This window comes from Condylura cristata, unplaced genomic scaffold (assembly GCF_000260355.1).
Source record: "Condylura cristata isolate star-nosed mole 26May11 unplaced genomic scaffold, ConCri1.0 scaffold00027, whole genome shotgun sequence".
NCBI classification, from domain to species: domain Eukaryota; kingdom Metazoa; phylum Chordata; class Mammalia; order Eulipotyphla; family Talpidae; genus Condylura; species Condylura cristata.
Window position 1 is genome coordinate 7,811,679 of NW_004567128.1, and position 27,254 is coordinate 7,838,932.

The 27,254-nt window shown below is 46.1% G+C and overlaps 1 protein-coding gene across 3 annotated transcripts in view; it reads right to left on the reverse strand.

Annotated features, from left to right (window-relative positions):
• SH3KBP1 (SH3-domain kinase binding protein 1) overlaps positions 1 to 27,254 on the reverse strand; it is a 287,724-nt gene that overhangs the window by 245,514 nt on the left and 14,956 nt on the right. For 2 of the 3 annotated variants that reach the window (XM_012730359.1, XM_004689899.2), the window contains exon 2: positions 879 to 1,036. In XM_012730359.1, coding sequence (XP_012585813.1) covers positions 879 to 1,036 — 158 coding nt within the window. Of the gene's footprint in view, positions 1 to 878; positions 1,037 to 27,254 lie in introns of those variants that run through there. The other variant, XM_012730361.1, reaches the window with a different exon arrangement.

Genomic DNA, 27,254 nt, shown 5'->3' on the forward strand with positions numbered 1-27,254 from the left:
ACACCTTCCCATGGAGCCCCTGAGGCAATCTGAGGGGGACACCTGCTTCTCCAGACCCAGCAGCCCCCATGCCTCCTACTCCCCGAAACCACAGGTCTAAGGGACTGATGCCATGGAAACTACAGCAGGAGCCCTGGGGATCTCTGCACCCAGCCCTTCCCACAGAGAACAATCTAGTCCTCTCCAGAATCAAACAGGAAGTTCAGGGTACAGGAACGTTTTAGATCTATATGGTATTTCCCATGGGGAAGTACCTCTAGGTGACCCTTTTACACCCAATTCCAACTATTATTTACAACTATGTGGTAATGCAATTTCTTAATATGAACATACTGGATTTTTGTAATTTATCCCCAGATGACCTCTGCAAAGGACATAATTTTCAAAACCATACTGAAAAGAATAGATTTTAATCAATGCTGCTGGCCATACCAGAGGAAAGAAAAATAATATTGCTCCTATCAAAAAAAAATATGATTACAAAGGTGGAAAACAGCTAAATTGGAATTCTGCATTTAATTCATTTGGTACTAGACTGAAAGGGTCAAAATTGAGTTTCACCCCCATTTTGAAAGGAATGGAAATGGGTAACATTCTTTTAAACTTTCAAAGCAAATAAATAAGTGCTGAAATAATACAATTTAACAAGCTTTACATTTTTCCAGCATTTTCTAAGCAATCCATAGTTTGTATCTTAAGAAAGTGATTTCAAAACAGGTATTCCCCAAACAGGTAAGGCTCTCCATGTTCTTCTTGAGAGCACACCAGTGGTCAACTCATCCCTTCAAGGAGTCCCAGGAAGGCACTCCTCAAGGGCCCCCACACTTTGGTTAGTAGAACACACAGGACACAGGAAAAGGGTTTCGCTTTGTACTCACTCTTACAAAGTTGTCAGGGAACAAACCTCTCCTGCCGTTGATCTGTCCCTCCCACCAGCCTCCATCTTCCTTCCTGATGTTGGTGATGATCTCACCCACGCTGATCGTCAGCTCATCGTCGTGCTGGGCCTGGTAGTCAAACTCCACTATGGCCTCCACTGGAACGAACAGGGACGAAAAGGAGAACACTTCACTGAGTCTTCTTTGTATCCAGGTGGCATCAGTTTACAACACTGTCGGTTTCAGGGGTAATTAGTCACCTCAGCCACCGTGTGTGTCACACCACGTTTACCACCCAATGTCCTGTCACCCTCCACCACTAGCTCTTCCTTTTTCCCTCCTTCCCCTCTGGTAACCACCATTCTGTTGTCAGAGTCTAGGGGTTTCTTTTTGGTTTGGTTTGGTTGGCTTGACTGCTCTTTTTCTTTATATTCCACGAATGAGTGAAATGAACCAATGTTTGAATTCTGCCTTCTGACTCGGTTCACTCAGCCCAACCCCATCAAGGTCCATGAAAAGGAGCACTCCAGCTCAGATGTGGGGGAAGCTCGAGGCTGGGCAGATTTGGAAGGTCAGTCAAGCCATGTGAAAGGGGTTTCCCCACCAGCAACACTAACATAACAGCACCACGCCCGGCAGCCCCATCTGGGTTGAGGTCAGCAGCACTGTGACCGTGAGACGCCGGTCAGTGGCCAGGCGCAGCAGTGACTGATGAGCCTCCCAGAGCAGAGCTTCAGAGGGAACCCACACAGTGGCAGAAGGAGAGCATGGGCTCTCCGCCCAGGGAGAATCCGGCCTCATTTCCCCCAGTACAGAGATGGCAGAGTCCACATGCGGGTTTGGCTCCTGGGTGCCTGGCCCCTTGTCCAGACTGCCTGTGTGCTGCTAACTAACTGCCCTCAGCCTCGGTGGCACAAAATGCGGGCGGTAACGATGGCATCCTGCGGAAATCATGCCTCCCCCTCAGCAACGACGGCTGTAAAGACAGTTGAACAGAGGCTTCCTGGCCAAGGCATGGCTCGGGCTGCTGGTGTCTGCAGGTACAGCTGCCCGCACGGCACACGGCTTCTTAGGCAGCAGTGCCATTTTCAACTGTGTACCCTGGCCATGGGAAGCTTCTATGTTGGTAAGAGGTGGACGCAACAAATGAGGCAGACGGCATTCCTGTGGACAAAGGGCTGATACAAACTAGCAGAGGCACCCAATGCAGAGACTGCTAGAAGCTGCTGGAAGCATGCAGGATACATCCAGATTTTGGGGCCCACTGCATATCACCTCAGCCAGTCAGTTTCTTGCCCTTTTCCATTTTTACTTGTAGTTTAGTACATTGAACACATGGATGGCAAATGAATGGATACAAAGGTAGTAAAAATTACTAGAGTGGCAAGTTAGCAACTTGGAAATTATGGTAAAACAGTGGAAAAGGAAACATTAAATGAGCTCTATAAGGAATGTGTATGCAAAACTGAACTCAAAATGGATCACAGACTTATATGTAAGAGAAAAAACCTTTAAAAAAAAAAAAGCATGGGGAAAAAGTCTTAGTGATCTTCAGTTTGGCAACGCTTTCTTAAATAGGAGACCAAAAGAAGCACAGATGATTTTTTAAATTCAATAAACCGGGATCGCTTTGCCAGAAGTCAAAGAAGGTTGTCAGGTGAATGGGGCCACCACCAGAGGGGTCTGCCTGCTGTCCAGTTACAGACAATCTCCCAAGGTGCTGCCAGCTCAGAAGGGCCAACCCATCGAGGCTGGTATCCTCATGGTCCACTCGTCCTGTCTGCCACGCCAGGCGATACATCAGCAACTCAAAGTCGGATTTTCTTTCCTAGATTATTCGTTCATTCCCAAATTAGCTGGCTGACTCTGTGGTGCTAAATCTGCCCAGGGTGAGGGTGAGTTGTGAACTACTCTCATCACTTAGCCAACTGAAGGGAGGCACATACCACACAAACAAGACACCCTTTTGCAGATTTCTGGTTCATGACAAGATGAAGGCAGAAACACTTCAATTTCTTGTATCACGCAGTAGTTATCTTGAACTATCACAACCATGAGAACCAGGTCGATTAGAAGACAGCTTTCTTCCAATTACCTAGACAGGGATCTAACGAAGCTTTGTGGTAAGAACTGAGATTACAGTAACTACTGCTTATGTGCTGGACACTTTTCCTGCATTATCTCATTTAATCCTCATAATATGATGATGCCCAACTTCCCAATTCAACAACCTAAAGATGAACAAAGTGGTTAAGCTTATTTTCTGAGCCAATGCCCTCCCAAGTGCGATACTCTCACCTCAGGGAGTAGCTGAAGTGATGGGGAGAAAATTAAATATCTATTCACCGTATTTTCATTTTTTAAAGTGAAAAATATAGCATTTGCAGATGTCACTGGTGCCTCATCTCAGCTCTGCGTCAGACAGCTGATGCTCGGAAGGCAAGCGGCAGCCTGAGGGAAGCAATCCTCCTGCCCTAATGGCCGCCAGCGCCAGCTCTCAGCGCTCCGGGGGCCTCACAGATCTGTGAGGCCTCCTGGTAACGTCTCCTTAGGGTTGTTCCCCTTTTAAGTGAAGTCACCCTCACTAGATGGATGAGAGGTTTGAAAAGGCTTATGTAAAGAAAATCAGGCTTGTAGATGATACTTAACATGGGGTCAAGGAAACAAGAAAATGGCAGAAATGACTGCCACTTCCGCTTCAGGCGGAAGCTCTCTCCCAGCCATACTGGGACGCAAACAGAGGGAGGAGGCAATCCAGTCTCACAGGTGATAACCAAAAACTCAAAATTATCAAGACAGTTTATAATATGGCTCTTTCTCCACCTTTGATATGTTTATAAATTACCTAGTTATAGGATGGCACGATTGGGATCAGCAAGACATTTAAAACCCACGAAGACAAATGTCTCCATTTCCCCCTCATGTCTAGTCTTACAATGCCAGAGGTTTACTACATAGTAACCAATAAATGCTTAGAGGCTTCTCTGGGATTTTCTCAACCCACTAATACAGTAATAAAGACACTTCATCTATAACAACATGGGTGGATAGGCAGAATTATTTTCTAATATTAGCTATTTTTTTTAACAAGAAAAGGATCAAAACACTGAGCTAGGTTGATGCCATAAGCACTCAGAGATGAAAACACAGTTTTTACAGTGGGAGCAGGGAAATGTGCTAAGTGGGGCAGGGGGAGAGCCAGGTCGTGGGCCATGCTTGGGGACAGGGGGGCTGGGAAGCTGTCACAGGTGCATCTCAACGCCAACAGAAACCCTGCACACTTCTGGGGACCCAGTATCGGACACCATCTTGCTTCTTCCTTCCTAAGTAGTTAGTCTCCTGTTGTGTGTGCAGCTGCCAAGGTACAGCTGGCAGAGAACAAAGGAGTCAGCTCCAAGAAGATGATGACTAGGAAGTGATGAGTAGCCTGCCTGTTGTCACAACTAAAGAGAAGCTCTTCCTGGTTTTGCTTCACTTGCATTCGTTATGATGACTTCGAACTGGGGTAGGACTGGGTTAGGCAATGAGGACTCAGACATAAAAAACATAACTCCATCCTGGTCAAGTCTTGCCAATTTCCCACTAAGCCATCCTTCTTGGTTTCCCTTTCTTTAATCTCACACACACGTAAGTAAGCCCAAGCCTCCTGCCTGCCTTCTAGCCCCAGCTGGGCCCCGGTCACTCAGTGCCACCTTCCAGGCTCCTCCAGCCACCAGGCCTCGCTGCTCCTGGAACCAAAAAGTCCCTCCCTGGGGCAGCTGCGTATGAGTTGCATCCTCCCCGTGTGCCTCTCAACGCCTGCTGGCTCAGGATCACCCCAGTGGCCCCTGTGAGCCTTCCTGACACAAGCAGGTGCTCAGTAGAGCTCAGTAGAGCTCAGATAAAGGCAGAGAGTTCTCAACAGAGACGCTGTTAACTTGCCAACTATCAATCATATTTTAGCAAATTGAGTCAGATTCTTCAGCGCACTAAGGGAGTTTGCTATTTAAAGGAACCTGTGGTTAATTCTTTTGTAACATGAATAATCACTTCCTGCTTTACCTTTCCTGTCAGGAAGAATTTTTACATATCGGGTTTTTCTAAGAGGAGGAAACCTATGTGTGGCTTTGAAAGGGCGCTCATAGATCAAGAGAGTATGTCTCTCCTCCTCCCTGCAAAGACTCTTCCCTGTGTCCTGTGTAGATCTTCGAAAGGTTTAGACCATTCCCGTCAATTGTCCCGCCACTGGCAACACGTGACTATTGATTCCTGGAAGTGTGGCTAGTCCAAGGCGAGACACTCTATAAAATACCTAGTAATTTGCAAAGACTTCTTAGAAATTAATTTCACATATTTCTCTCTGTTTCATTAATGTGACTACTAGAGCATTTAAAATCGCCTATGTGGCTGGTAGTATATTTCTATTAGACAAAGAAGGTTTAAGACAATACTTGGCAGACAGGAGATCAAGACCCCACACTGTACACACTGTCATCAAAAAATTCCTAAGAGCCGTGAGCACATTGGCAACCCCCAAAACCCATTTTCTTGCCTTCCAGAAGCCGTAGGTAGCTGCAGCAAGGATGAAACACTACCTAAAGTTTTTAAATGGTATCCTTTGGGAAACTATCTCTGGGCATGAGCACAAAATTAAAGCATTAAGCGAAATAAAATATCAGAGGTGTAATTAGGACAGCAGTAAACAAAATCCCATATTTAAACACACAATAAATTACGAAACTTCAGAACATCTCCCTGTCAGAAAAATAGCACCCTCCAGCTGCCTGCTGTGCCGAAAGCCAGCCTCCACAATTTGCTACACTACTGTTGTTGCACACACTGAAGCTACAGTTAACCCTGCAACAAAAAGATAAAGCCAGAGGAGATAAGAGAGCAGTTCCAGTTGCAGATGGCTTCCACCTCCCCTATCACTGCTTTCAAACTTACTGGAGTCTCCTCCCCCAAAGTGAAATGGGTGGTTTTCAATGTCGGTTGGTTAAACCAGCTGCCAAGCAGCTTCTCAAAGGAAGTTCTACTGCAGTGGCAAGGAGGGCTCTCCGCAGTGGTCAGGCCCCTCCCTGACGGTGCTGAACTTCCGCCCTCCCTGTGCGTATGGCCCTGCAAGCCCCTGACGGCCCACCCCAGATAGTAGGCTCCCTTTGGGCTTTTTCAGGAGTTACCTTCCTGGCTGAACATCCTATCTGCCTTGATAAATATTCGGACAAACCAAAAATGATGGTAAATGAATGTTCCAAATGAATTTCCTTCATTTGTACATACCTATACAGCAGGTCCTCAAATAACATCTTTTCATTCACATCGGTTTGTTATAACATCAATGAGGGAAGAAAATGATCCCAGGTGACATGGAGGGAAATATCATTATTCAAGGACGGAGCTTCGCTATACATCATTTCACTTAAAGTCAGACTTTCCAAGATGACGTTAATGAGGATTTAGATAATGTCACAAGTGACTCGGTGCAGTTCTAAGCTTGAAAAGCGTCAGAAGGAGGTATGACACAAACTGGTTTTACACTCACTTCATTCGGTACAAAGAATAAATTTTTAAAGTTGATGTTTTGTTCTAGTTCTCTCAAAGACGAGGGTAGAAAAACTCAAGAAATAATTTTTCGCCAACAAATAGTTCACCAAAAAAGGTCATGATCGCAGATTAATTAGGGGTAGAGCAAATAACAGGTGTCTTGTCAAATCCTTTCATTTAACAGGCCTTCAGGAGCCAAGCCTGCAAGCCATGCAAGCCATGACTGAGATGTGTCAAGAGCAGGACCAAGCTCTCCCAAGTTACAGTCCAGGCAAGGAAGGGAAGATCTACCGTGAAGAGAAGGGGAAGAGACCCCTGAGGTACTGACTTCCATGCCATTGGGCTTTGTGTATAGCATCAAATCCAGAATAGCCCGACACCACTGTGTGTTTCCGCTTAGCAACAAGAATGAACCTATGCTTATCTGTAATGATACGAACAAATGTTACTTCAATTAAATTTTAAAAGAATGAGTTGACCAAGAGAACTTGCCTCACTTCAAAAAAAAAGAAAACTGGGTTTGAATTCTAAAAAACACATGTCCAAATCTAGAAAGACAAAGATCAGCCATTGCCAAGGGCTGGAAGTGAGAGCAAGAAGTGACTGCAAAAGGATGAGATACATGGGGTGGAAATGTTCTAAAATAAACTGTAGTGAGTTTCACAGTAAATGTACTAAATTTATTCCCTATCAATGTATTAAAATCACTGAATGGAGCACTTCAAATTGGCAGAATTGTATCTCTCAATACAGCTTTCAAACACATAATCTCAGAAGTTATGATTGTGGGTATTCATTCACTGAAGTCACTGTGTCCTGGGAGAACTGAGGCGCATTCAGGGAGGGGGAGTCACGGGGGAAGCAGCTCTTCTCCCATGAGAGGCAATCTGACAGGCCCCCATCAACTCGCCCTGCCCTCGGCCAATAGCGACCCAGTGGTGTCTGGCAGAGACAAAGAGAGACTGCCAATGACTGGGAGTGGCCGGAACAGATCCCTTCATCGGGACTCCCCAAAATGATCCCTGGCCTACTTGGTTGCCATCTTTGCTCAACCTGATCCTCTAGCTTTTCCTTCTACAGTCTTCCAGTAAGTCCCCTTCCCTACTTTAGTCAGACAGCATTGCTTGCTGTTGCCTGCCACGAGAGAACCCGAGCAGATACCTGCAGCACCATCCCAAACACAGCCTCTGCCTACACCAGCCTGCCTGAGGCCCAGTTCTCATTAGCCCATGTTTCCCAGGGTGTCAGCGCTGACGCTTTGGGAAACTGAGCTTCCCACTCAGGGGTCTCCAAAGCCAACAAGGTCGTGCTCAACAGGCCACCCTACTTTCTTTCCCTGTCTTTACAAGCAGATGACTAAAGGTCACCAAGTCAACCAGGGGATCATGCCTGATGCTGAAATCTGTTAAAAACCGAAAAATCAGCCTCCCCAAGGAGGAAGGCTCAGAACATAGACCTCAGTGAACGAAGAACCACTGGCCCTGGGCTCTCCCTGGGACAGGAGGCAATGAACTTGGCAGAGACAGCTTCCTTCAAGGTTAAATAATGTCTGTCGTGGACCAGAAATGGGCATCAGCAGGGAAAGGGGAAAAGAGATCAATTGAGACATAAGAGAAAGGGCAATCCCAGCTGTGAGAGAGGAAAGGAGGCCCGCCAACAACTCCCCTGACAGCCTGAGGATGCGCTGGGCACACACTGCTTTCTAGGGAGCACAGGGACCCAGGCCTCCAGACCCCTCTCTGCACGCCTGCTGCTTCCAAGCATCTTCAGAGACGACACAAGGTGAAGGAAAGGGCCCATGCGTTGAAGCCTGGTAGGCCTGCCAGTGACTTCCAGCTTAGGCATGGACTTGCTATGTCACATGGGACATGGGGCCGGTCCTTTCCCTTTCTCTACAACGGGGAGATGACCTACCCAGAGGGCTGCTGCATGGCTGAGGGATGATGCCTGTAAATGTCTGGTTTACTTGATGCCCTGACATTGGCCCATGAACAAAAGCCATAGTCCTATAGGCCTGTACTAGGAGGGGTTCACTGTCAGCCCCCTGCACAGGAGCCCATAAGGTGCAGGAGCACCTGCCCCCCACCCTGTCCTGGTGTCTGGCATGTAGTGGGTGCTCGGTAAATGCTGGTGAGCCAGTGTTTCCTGAAAATGCATCATCTCTGAGCCAGCCCAAATCACCCAGCTGCCTCAAACACGAGCCCTGCTGTCCTAGTTTAAAGTTAAAGGCCAGCATGACCTTTAGTCACAAAGCCAGTATGACCCACAGTGGCCTCTCAGGTGCTACTGTGATGTGTCCCCACTGTACTCCCACCTCTACCAAGACCACCATAAAGGCACAGAGGCCACTGATCAAGATCTGAACAGGACATGGACCGAGTGGCCGGGCTCCCTCCATGCAGAAGGCTTCACAGAGCCTGGAAGCCCAGGTCCCTTCCAGCCCGCCTGTGCCTCGCCAGCATCTTGCCCAAGGACAGGAACAGGTTATTAAGCACGCCCTGCCTAAATTTAACCCCACAGCTCGAACACACATCTCTTTTAAGAATGTGCAATCGACAGACTGGGTAAGAATAATTTGGCCAGAAAAAGACTTTTAAATGAAAAAGAAAACACAGAGAAGTGTGCAGATGATTTTGCAGAGAAAAAAAAAAAAACTAGCAAAGAAGAAAGACAACTGATGGTAGCTGGATAATCCTGTCCAGGGAATGGTTCTATACAACAATCACAGAGGGAAAATAAATGACACCTTTGGAAACCAAAGTAATAAAAAGTCTGACAAGTCAAGGTAGTGTAGCCACTGAAAGAAAACAAAACCTTTTCTTGGGTAGAAGAGAGAAAGCACATGACTCTTGCTTTGTATAAGTACTTGACTATTTTTAATTTAAAAAAGATGTGAGGATAAGCAGAGATGGCACTGTTTTCCAGATTTTATGATGACAGCTTGGTTCTCTACTCCAAAAAAACCCAAAGATAGGTGCCTGACTCAAAGGCGGTCCTCTATTTTTCTCAGTGAGAAGATCTAGAAGGTTTCACATGTGGTGGCAGAACCATTACTACCAGGGCGGCAGTGGCGGTGGTAGCAGCTGAAGCTGCCCTTCACACTACTGTACAGACACGTGACTTTGCTGCCAACTGGTCTCATGAATCCACTGGTCTGCTGTGGCCACGGCGAGTCCAAATCGATAAAGACTTACAAGAACGCGTTGGGGAACTTCAACTAGCTGTACACTGGCTAGGAGATCAGTTTATTGCCATGCAGCAACAAATCACGTTACCGTGACTGGAATGTCACCACACACTGTGTTACACCTGTTCAGTTTAAGCGTATCTCTACTTCTTGGTCTCAGATACAATATCAACATAATAACGTACATGGTAATTTGTCCCTGGATGTTCAGGCTGTACAAAATCAAGTGTTACAGTTTTTCTCACATAAGTTGCCCAGTAATACTTTTAACGATTTAGCTAAAAATATTGCTGATACTAAGTGGAATGGATTCTTGTTCCATGGTCCAGAGTATTACACACAGTATTGGTAGTGGCTTGGTAGTTCTGGTAATTTGTGTTTCATTATTTCCTATAGGATACTTCTGCCTCAGACAACAGTCCTGTGTCCAGTTCGATTCCACCTGCTTATTCCGCAATTAATAAAAAGAAAAGGGGGAGATGTTGGCTGAGATTCCATACAGCGAACGACCAGGCCTCAAACCTGAGCTCCAAAGGCAGAGCAAAAACACACACGTCCTGGAGGAAAACCTCTGGGTGACAGGGCCTGGCTATGGGTGCCGGGAAAGTGACCTGTTCAGAGCCATGTCCCTCTGCTCCCAGAAGTAGATAACAATTACTTGCTTAAAAGGAGTCACTTTGTCCTGGACAGAAGGGATTGACAGACTTGCACTCTTAGGCCACCTGGCAACTAGGTGTCTGCATGAGGAGAGCAGAGTATTGTAACAGAGTAATCAATCAGCAGAGAAGTTTCTATGGTAGGCTTTGAAGTTACACAGCATGCACTTGAAATGCTATAATTGAACAATGAAACAATAAAGATTCACTGCATGCTGGACATAGCAGTCCCCTGTGTCTGATTTTTCACCGCAGCGTCCCAGGTCCCAGACTCACTAGAAGTCCACACCCACCAAAAAAAGAACAACAGAACAGAAGAAACACTCAAATGTCTGCTTATATTATATACTGACTTGATTTGAGACTACTTAAGATAAAATAATTAGAAAACACTCCTTTCCCCTTAAGATCCTCTCATTTCATAAACCAACTTTATTCAACAGACATTGCATGGGCGATTGAAACACACTTGATTATAGATAAGGGATCGAGAAGATGTGCTTAAACTACTTTATTCAAAATAACTCCCTAGAGCCCTGTAGCACTCCATGCTTCATAAGGACCTTACAGAATCTAGCGCTGCTCAAGGACAGCACGGGGGTGGGAGTGGAGAGCCGGCTGGCGAGGTAGAGGCACTGTATGACAGAAGGCAATGAAAGCCTCGGCATTGATTCCATGTAGCCAAGCTGAAGCGGCTGTAAGAGCCAAGAATGTTTCGAAGAGTGGGGAACCAGGTCAAAAGGAGGGAAGTGAAGAATCACTCCACCAAAGACTTGTCAGTCTGCACAGCAGGGGTTGGGGGTGAGGGCTGAGTCACTGCATGGCCCTCTGTTAACAAGAAATGCTCTGCCTGGTGAAGGAGAAAGACACAGCGAGGATGGAAACCACAGACCCTTCACTGCCTTCCACCAGCAGAATTAGGGTACCTCACCAGGCTTCATTTCTACAAGTCTAATAACCCTGCTAAAGCGGGAGCCCTTGGTGATAGCAATGATGTGTAAAACTGCAGTTTGTTGGACTCCTGCAAGCAAAGTCACATTGCTCAATGCATCTTCCGCCCTTAAGGGCCCAGTTGAGTGCTTGGCCCCATGAGGCACTCAAGAAATGCTTGTTGTTGAGTGGAGAGGAACTTGCAAGCATGATTTTGACAAAAAGCTGAGAATCCAAGAAGATGGGGTCTGAGACAAATGCACAGGGCTGCGATTGTAAGATAACAGCAAAACAAGGGCTCTTCTAGCCATCTAGAATCCCAGAGTAGCAGGCGTATCTGGTCTGACCTCCCCAGCATCCGTCTGGGGAGAACACCTGGAGCAGTTCCAACTCCATGTAGGTTCTTTGGGATCGTGCTTCACACGGTAAGTTTCACGTGGGATTTGTAGAGTGACTGAATCCATCAACAGTGTATGAACCAAAGTTTGCAAGTCTTTTTTTGGCTGATTCTTTTAAAAGATGAGCGACAATTTCAACTACAAGTTGCTAGTCAAATATCTACTTCACGAATGCTTTCTAAATCTACTATATTATAAATACTTTGTCGCAGAATTAGAAAACCACTTAGGATTTGGCTACACATCAACACAAAACAGAAGTGTTGTTAAGATTCACATTGTTTGGCCTCTGAAAGTTTTATAATTTAAGGCTGGGCAAAGAACAATAATAATTGTTATCAACAATAATAATTGTTAGGAAGGGCAAGACAATGAGTATTATAACACCCTGGACTGGGGTTTAAGTTTTTAGAACTTTCAAAAACTAAAACATGAGGTTAATAAAAAATAAAACCAAAATGATGAATAGCCCCACATCAAAAAGCTCCTAGGATGATCTGATAACAACAACAGTTGTTTTCAGAAACAGCAGTACTGTTTTTTCAGAATAAATACCATTTTTCACATACACACACACAAAAAGTCAGGTCGCTTTGGAGAAGTGGCTGATTCCAGGTGATAAGCCTGAAACATCCTGTCATACAAACATCTTGCCAAAAACATCTTGTCAAAGCAAAGAAACCACCAGAGACTAGTAGAGTGGTACAAAAGAAGTCAGAAGAGGAGAAAAAACTTTCAGGAACGATGACTGGGACGATACAGAGCAGTAAGAACTGCACGGGACCACAACACATGCAATGAGTCTGCTATCGCAAAGCAGCTAAGCTCGTCCTATGTGATTCATGTTTCACACCACTTTTAAAAATCAATGGCCAGCCCTCCCTGGTGGCGCAGCGGGTTAGAGCCCAGCACTGAGAATCTAAAGCCGCTTCCGCATGAGTTCGATTCCCGCCTGCCCTGGAGGTGACCACATGGCGTGGCAGACCTCTCCTGACCCGCCCGCTGCTCCCCTCAGCAGTGTACTTCGTCCATCTGCCTGTTCTGCTCCCCACTCTGTCTCTGGTGAAGCCTCTCGCCGCCCCTGAGCCTCTGGCCTGTACCCCAGTTCTGTATGCACAAATAAATAAATCTTTAAAAAAAAAAATCAATGGCCACTCTTGGAAGACTCTAGGCAATCAACTTACTGTTCTGAAAACTGGTAAATTAAGTGAAAGAACCCCAGTCTTGCCACTCCTAACCGGATTCAGGAAAATCAAACAGTGACATGAAGTCATTTCTCCTTACAGTATTATTCTGGGTGATGAAGAAATGAGAGAATTTGATGATCAACTCTTTGCAAACCTCTCGTGTAGTCAAGGCTCTGAGCAGTGATCACTAAGAACTGCTAACAATTTAAAAAGAGAGACACCCAGGGCCTCCCTGGTGGCCTGAGTTAAGTCTCAGCGCTACCACAGCTAAGGCCTGAGTTCAATCCCTGGTGAGGGAGGTGACCCACATGGCGCAGCAGACCTCTCCTGCCTCACCCACTCCTCAGCAGTGTGTTTTAATAAATCTTCCTTTTCTGCTCCCCACTCTGTCTCTGGTGAATCCTCTCATTCCCTGCACCTCTGGTGTGTACCACAGTTCTTCTATGCAATAAAAAAAAATTTTTTAAAGGGACCTTCCCTGATGGCTCAATGGGCTAAAGCACAGCACTAAGAAGCTTGAGCCACCTCAGCATCCGTTTGATTCCCACCCACCCGGAGGTGACCCACATGGCACAGCAGACCTCTCCTGATGCGCCTGCTGCTCCCCTCAGCAGTGTACTTCATCCATCTGCCTGTTCTGCTCCCCACTCTGTCTCTGGTGAAGCCTCTCGCCGCCCCTGAGCCTCTGGCCTGTACCCCAGTTCTGTATGCACAAATAAATAAATCTTTAAAAAAAAAAGATTTGTTAAAGCACTGCATTGAGAAGCTAAAGCCACTTCCGCATGAGTTCGATTCCCGCCTGCCCTGGAGGTGACCACATGGTGTGGCAGACCTCTCCTGACCCGCCCGCTGCTCCCCTCAGCAGTGTACTTCGTCCATCTGCCTGTTCTGCTCCCCACTCTGTCTCTGGTGAAGCCTCTCGCCGCCCCTGAGCCTCTGGCCTGTACCCCAGTTCTGTATGCACAAATAAATAAATCTTTAAAAAAAAAAAAAAAAAGAGAGAGAACCACACACACCCAGGCTTCCAAGACTTTGTGACAGAGTGTGGGCCACCTTCACAAACTGAACCTGAATCACCTCTGCAATTACTGCCACTTAACAAGGGAGCCCAGGCATGTCAAATGGCACCCTACGGTGTAGTCAACAAAACCCAGACTGCAGGAAACTCTAAAATCAAATGACTTGTTTCTTTAGCCACCCTCCCCCCCCCAAGGAAAAAGAAGTGAGGTGGGGGAACATAGCTTAAAAGAAACCCAGAGACAACCAAACAATTAAGAAGTACAAGCCTAGCAAGTCCTGAACCAAAAGGATGCTTTTATTTCAATAGGTTGTGTGTAATAATTGAATATTTGAACTGGATGTCAGCTGATAAGGAAATAATGTTAGTTGTAGGTAGAAAATGATATAATTTTGGCTTTGAATAGAGTCTATCTTTTAGAAATATATTCTGAAAGAAGCACTTCTGTACTTCTGCAAATGTTCTCAATGTGCAAGTACAATTCTGTTCTACAATGAACCTACGGATGAAGAGAACACTCAATGCTGGCGTAACTGGAGCTGGCGTAATGAGTAGTTTCACAAATGATACAACGAACGTGTAATCCTCTGCAATGCACCTAAAAAGTGAGGGAAACGGGGGTGCATTAAGGCAACAAATACTAAAAGTGTTTGTGTGTATGCTGCTTTAATACCAATACCTGAATTCACTAAGGGCATTAGGTATCTACCAACATTTTTTTAGTTGATAAATTTTTTAATATATATATATTAATTTTTTTTAAGATTTACTTATTTATGCATACAGAACTGGGGTATAGGCCAGAGGTGCAGGGGCAATGTGAGGATTCACCAGAGACAGAGGGGGGAGCGGAACAGGCAGATGGAGTGAAGTCCACTGCTGAGGGGAGCAGCTGGCGGCTCAGGAGAGGTCTGCCACGCCATGTGGTCACCTCCGGGGCAGGCGGGGATTGAACTCATACTGAAGTGGCTTTAGCTTCTTAGTGCTGTGCTTTAACCCGCTGAGCCACCAGGGAGGGCCCAAAATATATTTATTTTTTATATCATTCTTCATTTTGTCCATTTTTTCATCTCCCTTGTAATCCCCGTGGAGTTCCCGCCACCACTCCACCCCTGTGCCATCACCATAGTACTGTGTGCTCTTCCCACCTCAGTTTTGATCCTGTTCCTCTCTCCACCCCTGTTGAATGGCTATAGTTGTTCATTAATTTTCATTTTTACTTTATTACAACTGTTTTTTTTTTTCTGGTCCCTTATTACACTCCTGCTATGAGTGATACCATCCAGTATTTTTCTTTTTCTTCCTGGCTTATTTCACTAAGCATGACCCCTTTCAGCTCCATCCACATTATTGTAAACACATGAGTTTATCTTTTTGACTGCTGAGTAATATTCCATTGTGTATGTGTACCACATCTTCTTGATCCAGTCATTTGGGTTGATTCCACATCTTCCCTATTGTAAATAGAGCAGCAATAAAGATGGGGGTTGCAGGTGTCCTTTTGAATTAAATTTTTGTGTCTTTTGGGTAGGTTTCTACCAACATATTTAAAGAATTGATGGGAAAATTTTTCTTTCATAGTATTAGAACGTATTCTCTATGAATAATTATAAAATATTCCTCACAATTTGAAAAATACCTCAAAATTGGGTTGTCACAGCACTTGGACATAGTATTGATTTTGGTGGTTGTACAATCCTCATTCCTTCGTTGAAATACATTGTAGCTACTTAAAAATACAATAAGCAACAAGCACAATAAAAAATGTGTTCATCGCTATGTATTTCTATGACTACGGAGCTTGGAACAAAACTTCAAGGCCAGCTCTCTGAACATTTCGAATTTCGATTTGTGTATGCATGTGCTTTGAGGAGTGCTTTGAGGAGTGAAGATGTAACTTTATCTTCATTTGCCATCCTTTATATCTTTTTTCCAAGCTTCAGTGAGATATAATTAACACATACAACCTAAGGATTCTATGCACATGTATCATCATATGATTACCACAGTAAGGTTGGTTAAGACATCCTCACCTCACAGAACCACAGTTGTGTTGTGGTAGTGGAGATGATGAGAACATTTAAGACCTACTCATAGCAACTTTCAAGTGACCGTACAGTATAGCTGACTACACTATACTGTACAGTACAGCTGACCAGAGTCACTACGCTGGCCATTACGCCCCAGAACACATTCCTTTCCTAACTGGAATCAACCCCCTTTGTCCACCACCTCCCCTGCCTGGCAGTCATGCTACTCTGTTTCTATGAGTTTGGCCTTTTTAGATTCCACAAAATGATCACTTAGCATAAAGTCCTCAAGTGTAGGATTTCTTCTGTTTATGGCCAAATAATATTCACTACATATATAAACCACATTTTCTTTATCCATTCATCCACTGATGGACACATAAGCTGTTTCTCCATTTTGGTTACTATGAACACAGGGAAGCAGATATCTCTATGAGATGCTGATACCATTTCCTCTGGATATATACCGGAAGTAGGACTGTTGGGTCATGTGATAACTCTATTTTTAATTTTTTGTTTAGAAAGCTCCATACTGTTTTCCATAGTGTCTGTACAAATTTACATCCCGATGTGGGGGTTCCTAAGATGTGTTTTGTGTAAGGAAGGCTGTGGTTTTGGTTATTTAGATTTAGATGGGCAAGTGGCATCCTGATGATGGTTTGTTCTAACAAAGGCTTCCCCTCTAGGAACTCTGTGCTGAAGTATGGCACACATGTGGCAGATCACCTGTCTAGCCATCAGCACGCTCCTCTGGAGCTGACCGCTTCCTCTGGCCGATCAAGCTTCCACAGCTACTGCTGTCCCATGCTGCTACCTCCTGCACTCCACTGTTCAGCAGCAGGCCTGGCCTCACCCAGAGCTACAGTATCAGAAGCCGTAGCGTCAAAGAATCCCCCGGAGACTGACACACAGCTTCGTCTGGTAAGCTCCAATCTGTGCCATGTGGGTTCCTCACCCAGACGTCAAGAGCACCTGTGCAGCCTCCTCCTGCCTTCCCCTCCCCAAACCCCGAGCAGCGCACCCTCCATTATTGTTCACTGAGGGAAATTCACCTCATCCTCACTTCAAATGAAATAAACAAATGCAGACATTCAACCAATCTCTCTATGAAAGGAGAAGGAATACTGAGGCCTTGCCATCGGTCTAATTGCCCTGGATTGCCACCTGGACCCTCACCCCTGTGAGAGCGGAAGCTACAGGAGGCAGAGAGCCCTCCTGCTGGGCTGCCCCTGTAGACCCAGCACTGGCCTAGTGCCTGGCGTACAGCTGGAAAAGACTGCCATCTCCACAGAATGAAAATGCACCCTTAGTTTCTAGGTACCAGGAGCCTTTATCTCAACACAACTGTGACAATCGCTCTGGCAGATTCCATTTTCCAAAATAACTGCAGCAGCCTCTCCTGTCCCCTATGTTCTGCCAGAATGTGACCCCAGCCATCAACAGGAAATCTGATCTCCCTCTCTGAGCCTTCGAGTCTGGGGTGAGCTTGTGAGCACTTTGGCTGGGGGAGTCCAGGGCAGGGACTCCCTGTATGTGTCACCTGAGGCTGGGTGACCAAAGGCCAGTACAGTGTCATGCTGCTTAGCCTTTGGGTCAGCACCAGACCACACCTAGAATGGCGGTCACAACAGTCTACCCCATGTGGTCCAGATGTGTAGTAGACTGTCGCATCTAACATAATCAAACTACACTCCATATTTCCACGACACAATCACCTAACAACACATTTCTCAAAATGTATCCCCATCAACTATGTGCAGTTTTCCACTCACCTGCTGGAGAACCCAAAGACTGCCATGCTGTGTGGAAGCCAAGCTATTCTGGGGGCCACACCAAGCACTCCAGTAGGCCATCAAGTTGCTGATCACCCACACCTGTGAGTGACAGCGCTTCAGATGATCCCAGCCTCTGCCTCCATTGCAGGGTCACATCAGCCTTCAAGTCTTTCCAGCTGAGGCCTCAGGGGAGTCCAGTCAAGCCATGCTCCCTACCATGCCTTGTTCAAATTCTTGACCCACAAAACCAGTGAGTGAGTCTAGTAAAGTGCTAGCCTTGGGGCAATCTGTCATGCAGCAGCAACTGGCACACAATTCATGGCCGAAGATGTCGGTTCCCAGAGATAGCACATCACTGGCTCAAGGGCAAGAAGCTAATACACCAGGCACTAGCCAGTCTGGATTCAAAGCCTGTCTTCTTGTCCCTGTTACTGCTCCAATTACTTCAATCAGTGAGGCCTGTCTAAGTTGTAAGTTATGGACACTATGGCTGCGCAGATGAAAATGTGAAGATGTCGAGCCACATGTTTGAGTTGGCTCAAACATGCCGAGCCAAGTCAGCGTCCCCATCTTTACAATTCTTAGCCGACATTTTCTCAGACAGATTAGTTGTCTGGTCCAGCAAGTGTCTATGGAGGCTGGGGCTAGGGACACTGGGCTGGACAACAGTAACAGAAGCTCAGGGGCCCATGACAGAAATGAAGTCAAGAAGGAGTGACAGGGAAGGAAAGCTCTTCTTTCTCTGAAACTAGGCAAAAAGCAGCCAAAAGGGCATGTGTGCCCAGGCCAACGTAAAGTCGGAAGCATGAGGGCGCACCAGTGCCTTCTCTCTGGGGAGTCAGGGTCATCTGGTGAGGCCAGGTGTGAGAAGAGAATCTGAGCAGCTTGAGGAGAAAGTCTGGAATGAGTTCAGTGCAAACTTATTTTAAAAGGGCTAAATAGAAATTTTTTAGGCTTTGTTGTGTTGCAATGACTCAACTCTGCCACTGAGGCAAGAAAGCAGCCATGGCCAACACAGAATCAAAGGGCAGAGGTGGGTGCCGACAAAACTTCATTTATAAAACAAATCAGCAGGCCGGATATATAGATCACCCCTTGCAAACCCTTTCTTAGATTACTATTTTATCTCCTGTTATTTCTTAACATGAATGTCTTGGTACCCCCAAAGCGGGTTTAAGTTCCTTAAAAGAGGGGACTGGGTGTTCCATGAGTTTATTTACTCTTAGCCACATCCTGGAATAATGCCATGAATACAAGTACAGATAAACATTTTTGAATAAGCAGACTTTATTCCCCAGCTTGTCTCAGTTGACATCAAATGTTCACATGATGTCTTATGTCTTACATCACCTCACTCTATCACATTCCACAGAGGTGTGCCAGCTCCCAAAAATTCATACAGTAAAACAAAAATGCAGGAATAACTAGAATCAGGAAAAATACAGCTAAAATGCCATGAGCTAGGGAAAGGCATTCATGAAGCTAGTCTATGCCCGCCAGATTGAGACCTGCCGCTTGATAGAAACAATTCAGCTCTGAGATTCCTGATAGCCAAATCAAGAAGAGTAGCATGGCCAATTACACTGTTTGCATCATTCACAGGGGAGAAACAGGAACAGTAACTGGCAGAAAGACAGCACATGAGGCTTCCTAGAGCACTACGTTTTCAAGCTGAGAGAGTAAACCAGGTCAAAATACACTATTTTTTCCTAATGGAACAGAACCGACTCAAAAATATCAGAATACATCTCATACAGTGAAGGTAAACTCTCTGAAGTATTTAGTCACAACTGAAGATGAACGTGTGCACCAGGTGGAAATACAAAGTATATTTCTTACTTGGAAAGCTGGTCACAAATACTCGAAACACGGTGGGAAGAGGGAAGAGATCGTAATGGACTTACTCCAGCCCAGCCAGCCCTGCTGCCTCCTTCAGGGCTCTGGGCGACGAGAAATGAACTGCCCTTCCTGCCGCGACCGGGCCCTCACCTGCCCCCACCGCTCACTCTCCTTGGCCCTCCATCTGCCCAGCGGCCCTGCTCTGCCCCTTCGAAGCATGCACCCAAAGGTGGCGCCTTTGGCAAGTGTGAGGGCGAAGGGTGCTCTTCTCCCAGACATTCAACCTCTGGCGCCATCTCTGCCACCTTCTGCCATGGCCCTGCCCCACCTCACCCCAGCTCCCCTCTCTTCTGTGGACTTTAGCCAGGGATGGGAAAAACAGATTAGTACGTTTCCCCTGCCAACCCCCAAATGTATCTTCTCCAGCTTCTCCACATTCCTTTTGAAATGTGAACCAATTATTTACAGACCTATGCTCACAGAAGCACTACTCATGAGAGCCAAATGGTAGAAAGCACCCAAGTAGCCATCGAGAGATGAGTGGATAAACAAAGCTCACTCTACCTATAAAATGGAGTGTGCTCCCACATTATGAAGCTCTCTGAAGCTACTACAGCACAAGTTCTACCCCCGACCAGGGAGCTGACCCACATGGCCTGGCAGACCTCTTCTGACCTGCCCGCTGCTACCCTCAGCAGCATATTTTGTCAATCTGCTTGTTTTGCTCCTCACTCTGTCTCTGGTGAATCTTCTCACCCACCACACCTAAGGCCTGTACCCCAGTTCTATAAGCATAAATAAATAAATCTTTAAAAAAAAAAGATTTATTACTGAGGCAGTTTATTAAAAAAAAAAATGGAGTGTGCTCACCTTCAAAAAAAGAATAAGTTCTGATACATGTTACAACATGGATGAATTTAGAAGACACTTTGTTAAGTAAAAGAAGCCAGTTAAAAAAGAATAAATGCTATATGATTCTGCTTATATGAGGCAAGTGCAGAGAGACAGAAAGAACAGAAGTTGCCAGGGCCTCACTGGTGGCACAAGGGATTAAGTGGCAGCACTATGAAGCCATCAGCAGCCATGCTGAATTCGATCCCCGACCAGGGAGGTGGCCCCACGGCACAGCAGACCTCTCCTGACCCACCCCCTGCTCCCCTCAGCAGTGGATTTCAGTAGATCTGCCTGTTCGTCTCCCCACTCTGTCTCTGGTGAATCCTCTCACTGCCTACACCCCAGCTCTTGTATGTATAAATAAATAAATCTTTAAAAAAAAAAAAAAAGGAAGAGGTTATCAGGGGCTGGGGAGGGGAGGTAGAGAGTAACTCCCTAGTAAATAGAGTTTCTGTTTGGGATGACAAAGTTCTGGAAATAGAGAGTAGTAACAGTTACACATCATGAATGTATGTTATGCCACTGAATTGCACACTAAAAAATAGTTTAAATGGCAAATCTTATATTATGTATATTTTACCACCATAAAAATTATATAACATCAGTCAAATCATGAGAAAACCCAATCTAGTAGATAATCAACAAAATTAGTAGTCAATACTCTTTAAAAAGTGTCAAGGTCATCAAAGGCAAGGAAAGACTGAGAACTATCCAAGACTGTAGGAGACTAAGGCAAAGTAATGAAGAGATGCAATGCAGGATTCTGGACAAGATCTTAAAAACAAAAAATTAGGTATCCATAGAAAAACTGATGAAGTTAAATAAGATCTTTACTAAGCAGTATCACACCACTGTTCATTTGCTAGTTCTGATAATGCTACTGTGATTACGTAAGATGTTAACATTAGGGGAAGCTGAGTGAGGGATTTCTAGAAACTTACTACTGTTTTTGCATCTTTTCCTTAAGTCTACAGGAAAAATTAAAATTTTTAAAAAAAATTTAAATCAAGCCACTGACTCCAAAACAACGTGTATGTGTGTACATATATATATATATGCACATTGGCACATCTTTACCTTGAAGGTGGTCAGTTCATAAGTGCATTTACCCAAATCAGAAATGAACACTTGGGGACGAGTGTCAGAACTGAAAGAACGGCCAGCATCCATCGACACTAAAGCTGACTAACTAGCAATGGCTTCTGCTCTCTGAAGTGGGTAAAAACATGGTGCTAACATCTCAACACTTGCAAGAACCACATAAAAGAACCTAGAAATACCTGAAGTCCCTCCCTCAGAGGGGCATGTTAAGGTTCTGGGAGCAGGTGCCAGGCCTAGCGGGACAAGGACACCAGATGAGCTGCTGTTCTCTCCAGAAAGAGCCGTTCTGCTGGTGACCAGCCTCCTATGGGACATCAAGTGTCCATGCCAAAGTGCGAGGCTCGTAGTGACTGGGGGGTGCCGCACTTGCAACCCAACCCAACACACCGATTACTCAGAGCCTCCAAGTGACTCAGGGGCAGGATCAATCACTATGCACATGACAAAAAATTCTAGGCTCTCATTTTCTTGGGGGCCAGATGTAATCCACCTGACCTTCTGTATTCTTTCTCCCAAAATACAGCCTCACCTGCCATTTCCTGTCCCATCCCCATTTCCTCATTTCTCTCTTGTTGGCCAGTCCAACTGTTACAGCTTTTCAGACCCCTGCCCTCCTTCAACACCACCCCAAGTGCCAGCAGCCCTGGGAGGGGAGCCCTGGGTAATAATCCCAGCTGGGATCATCAGAACAGCAGGAAGGGCCAACAAGAAACAAGGTACCTGACAAACTTTACCACCCACTGGCCAGAAAGGAACCTCATTTTCAACTTCCTCAAATGCTGCTGAGATAGAAACTGTCTCCCTCACAGATCACCGCCAAAGCAACTATCCCTTCAGCCCTACCTGGTGTAGAGAGCAAGAAAAAACCATGTCTCCGGTGTAGGCAGAAGAACGGTATCCCCACCCTGCCCTCAAGATGCCCGTATCGTAATTCCAGGAATCTGTGAATCCCTGGCAAAGGGAAATGAAAGTTGTAGATAGAATTAGAGCTGCTGGTCAGGTGACCTTAAAATAGGAAGTGCGGCTTGGATTATCCAGGTGGACCTAACGTACGCCTCGGAGCCCACAAAGTCTAAGGGGCAGAGTGACGTGAGGTGAAGGACCCATGAAGCAGGCTTAGAAGACAAAAGAAGGGGCCAGAGGCAAGGACTATGGGCAGTTTATTGATGCTGAAAATGGAAGGAAATAGAATTCCCCCCCAAGTTTCCAGAAAGGGGCACAGCCTGTCTGCATGTTGATTTTAGCCCAGTGAAGCCTACATCTGACTTCTGACATCCAGAATAGTCACTAATCTTGTGCTAATCTGCTATGGCAGCAACAGAAAACAGAATCCTGGCTGGCAAGTGCCACGGTAGTGTGTTTCCATCATAATGAATAAGTGATTCTTACTTAGGTAAAAAGATCTATGCTAAGTCCACAATGCTTTGAAGGTGCATGAAGGCCTGGCTCCAGGCCACGGACTGCCACTGGTTCCTACTCCCTGAGGCCTTACCTCTTCCAGAGAAACCAGCACCTGGGGACAGAAAGCACACGTGGTTTTGTGTCACTGGGCAATTTTGAATAGAACACTTCGCCTGTGCCATTTCTATGAGGTATCTGCTTGACACAGATCTTTAAAAAGAAAACCCACTCAGAGTTATTTCTGTAACCGAAGGTGGGCAAGGATGGGGATAGTAAAATAAGATGATTACTTACAAAATGAGCAATGGCAGCCAGGCCTGTTCTTACGTATCATCAAATGCATCAACTTGAAGCCAAGTATGGTGGAGGCAATTTCCACTTGCGACCACCCGGCCCCACGGTGTGCCCCTGGACTCTTCCTGCTGCCCAGTCGCCTCAACGCTGGCACATGTGCCTCTGTTCTACTTGTTGTTTGACCCGTGCCATGAACTCACAATCAGAATTCCCTCTTTTCTATTCGTTTCCCTTGTGGCAAGAAGCTTAAAGGCTGAGCCAAAGAGAATCCTCCAGACTAAGGGTAGAGGAAGGGGGTGCACATGGCGGTCAGCGCTCCCTATTTCAACAGCTGTGGATTCTCTTGCCAGCTAGTTGGGGCATGAGTGCTCTGATTCTAACTGTCCCACCAGCAAAGATCGTGCACAGTGACCCCCGTTCCCCAGACTTGAAGGCAGCTCGAGTCAACACAAGCTGGCCTAAAAGCAAAGCCATATGATTTCCAGTGCCAAAGCAGTGGGGCCACTGAAGCTCTATTTTCAGCAAGTCTCAGTTACCTGGGAAGCAGCATATGGCGCCTGTAATTCCCCAGAGCATGGAAGGCCCATGCTGCCTGTGCTAAGTAGCCTGGTCCCCAGATGCGTGCTCACAAACTGACAGAAGCAGACAGCTGGCAGTGCAGTCAAGTGGACCGACTGGCTTCCAGGGGGACCTTCCAGCATGAGGCGATCTCTTAACCATTAGCAGCAGTTAAAATATTAAGCCAAATGAGAGAGGCCTTTCCGCTCCAATTGATGATGTTGGAGACCTCGTATGTCTGACAAGAGGGTATTTGCTAAGTGATCACTCCCTGAAGAGGAAGAAGAGACTCCTCATACCAGGGCCTGGCTGAGGACCAAGATGAAGTGCAGCAAGACCTAAAGAGCAGAAAAGCATCGTGCAGGACACACAGGGGGTCAGCACCACTTCCCCAAAATGCAGGATGAGAACCCTCCAGAAATGAGCACTCTGGCTCCCTTATCTTGAATCTACTCTTCTGTCCAGCCCAGGGTGCACACATGTGCTTCATTACACACCCGGCAGGAAGTGTGGCAAGGCCAAAAGCTGCCCATGATGAAGACGGATGAAGAAGGCTGCCGCCACAGTGGCCACGAAGCTGCAAACTCGCGGCCCTGACACTGCATGCCCTGCGCGACGGCCGAGCACTGGTCTATTCTTGACAAGGTCGGTGCAAAAGAAAGGCCTGCTGAGACACGTCAGAGGCCGCAGGAAGATGAACACTGTGAACATTAGAAGAGGGCTGGGCACTCTCCAATTTCCCTACCCACCACATCACAGTTAGCATTCACCTATTTCTCTAGGCCTTTCCAGAGGAAACACTTCCAACCTGTAATTGACCTTACAAGATGACAGGGCAGTGACACGTAAACATACCTGACAAGATGAAGGCCTTGAGCGGTGCTACCTCTGCCGATTGCTCCTTCTAGAAGTGAATAAGGGACCATGCTAAACACCAATTTCCAGCCCACTTTGGGGAAACAGGCCTCTGGCTTTAGAGTCATACATCATATGTTGTTTTCCCTCATTCAACAAATATTTTTCTTTTGCTGCCCATTCTGGCTGAGACACTGTGCCAGGTGCAGGCACACCAGCGTGGAGGAGACAGCCATGGTGTCTGCCTTGGCGCTGAAGGAACTACAGTCCACAGAGCATGATTTGTGAGATCCCCGCAGTCCCCCCTGGGGCTTCCTGCACCATCCAGTATCATGTGATCTTTTCTCAAGCCATGATCCGGAAGCCACTGTGGAAGGGGTGAGGGTTCAGAGGCGAGGGAAGAGGGACTACATCTGGCTACAACAGATCGGATTTCCTAGTATTTTCCAGAAGACCAAGAAAAACAAAGATAAATGTTTCCTGAGTTCCGCCCCCCCCCCTCAAAATAAGTAACTCTTCCCCAATTGGTGGTTTCTTCCTGCTATGACTGCAGCCTGCAAGAATTCTGTTACTAGAGCGTGCTGTTCCCTCCCACCTCCTAAGCAAGAATCTGTGAGCTCCAAGCTAATAGCCCAGAGTGCCCAGGACAGGGACCAGGCAAAGACTGAGCGGGGCAATGCCTGCTGGGAGCAACAGGAAGGTGTCCAGGATGACGCTAAAGCCAGTGAAAGACTAATGAGCCTTGCAGACTCCTAACTTGTCACCACAGAAAGTCTTCCCTACTTTCTATCCAGAACTTGCTGCACATAAATTTGACAAATTGTCAGCTTAGCCAGCCATTCTCAGAAGGAAGTAATCGATGGCAGCAGACAAAACAAAGAAGAACAAAGCAAGCCACCAGCGTGGAGAGGGGTAAGCTGAGCTAGCACAGAAACCAGATGAAGCCCTGCTCCTCCCCTCTGCTCCCCCTTCTCCTCCACCACCTTAAGTATAGAAACTTGCTTTCCTGAAGCATTCCCCAAACTGGCCCTGAATTTACTCATCTGTATCCTACCACTACAAGTCGCCCACAGTTGAGCTGATTCAGAACTCTCCAGTTACACTGGACCTTTAAATATCTTTCCTGTCACTAAAGGTCCAACACCTGGGTGCTCTGTTTTAAAATAGCAACGAGGCACATCCAGCATAGAACCAACACACATGTCAGCAGCCAGTGACAATGACGACATGAGTCTAAAGAAAGTGCAGCAGACACTGTGGTGTTTTGGTGCAACAGTGAAGCTCAGATGAGTAGCAAGAGCCTGGAATATTGGGAATCAATGGCATTACTCACTCATGGGTCAGACAGACATGTGGTAGGACCAAGATTACCAGACAAAAAGCAACATACCAACCCTACTGGGTGTGGCTTGAACATTCCAATCAAATAGCACTTCCACCTAGAGGTTCTTATAATTTGGCTGTAATTTCAAGAGAGAATTCAAACTCTTGAAATTAGGGGTGTTAAATGGCCAACTCAATAGTCTACTGGGGTATGCAGGGCACCCAAGAAGGGAAGAAGATCCAGGAACCACAGCATGATCCTGATTGTCTCTAGCAAATGAATACACACATGGCTCATGTCTAGGAGGCAATAGGGAGTGGTGGAGAGTACAGAAAATAAGGCTACCATGAACTGATGCCACATGACTGCAGCCAAGCAGGAATGTCAACTCAAGGTTATCAGAACACCTGGTATTTAAGAGCAGCCAGAGATCTAAAATGGTATGTGAATCTCAATCTACCTCTCAAACATCAGCAGCTGCAGATTTATAAAACACCACAAGCCACTTCAAGACAGATGGTGTGGCTCTCACAGTTCCTAATAATGCTAAGAGTATTTCCTATGCTGAATTTCCAAGCTATCCCCCACAGCAAAGACCCTTCGCACAACCTACTACTCGTAAGCCTAGTGTTCCCAGCATGCCCTCTCTCGGTCCACATGACTAAAGTCCAGCACTCCATTTGAAGACATTGAATTTGCTGGAAATATAAGTACTGAGTTGCTTAATATGATTGCTACATTCTGACAGAATATATATATATATATATATATATAATTTCAGATGATTCCAATGGGTTATTTCCTAAAACTTCTTGATCAACATCGATGTAAACACTCCTGTCTTCTGCCAAAAAGGTAAAGTGTAGAACCAACAGAGAGACACCACCATGGCTCCTCTGCCCCTCTCTTCTCTCCCAGCTGTCTTACTCAGTCTGAATGCTCCGACAAGAATACCATGAATGGGGCAACATAAACAATAAATATTTCTTCCTCACAGTCCTAGAGACTGGAGGCCAAGAGCAGCATGGTCAGGTCCTGGAGAGGACCCTCTTCATGGTTCCCTCATATAGGGGAGGGGGACAGCAGTTAGGGGGAGCAAGTGCCCTCCTGCCTCTTCTTATAAGGCAATAACCCCAACATGAATGTTCTGCCCTAGTGACCTAATTACCTGCCCAAAGTTAAACCTCCAATTATCACACTGGGGATAAGGGTCCCAACATAAAAATTTTGTCAAGAGACACACATTCAGCCCATGGCATATGCCAAAAAAAACCCTCTATGTGCATGTGTATGTCATGTTTCTCTCTCTCCCCACCCCATCCTCTCCCTCACACATTCAAATACACACAGGTACTTGTGCACACACAGAAAACCCAATTGGTGGTTTCTTCCTGCTATGACTGCAG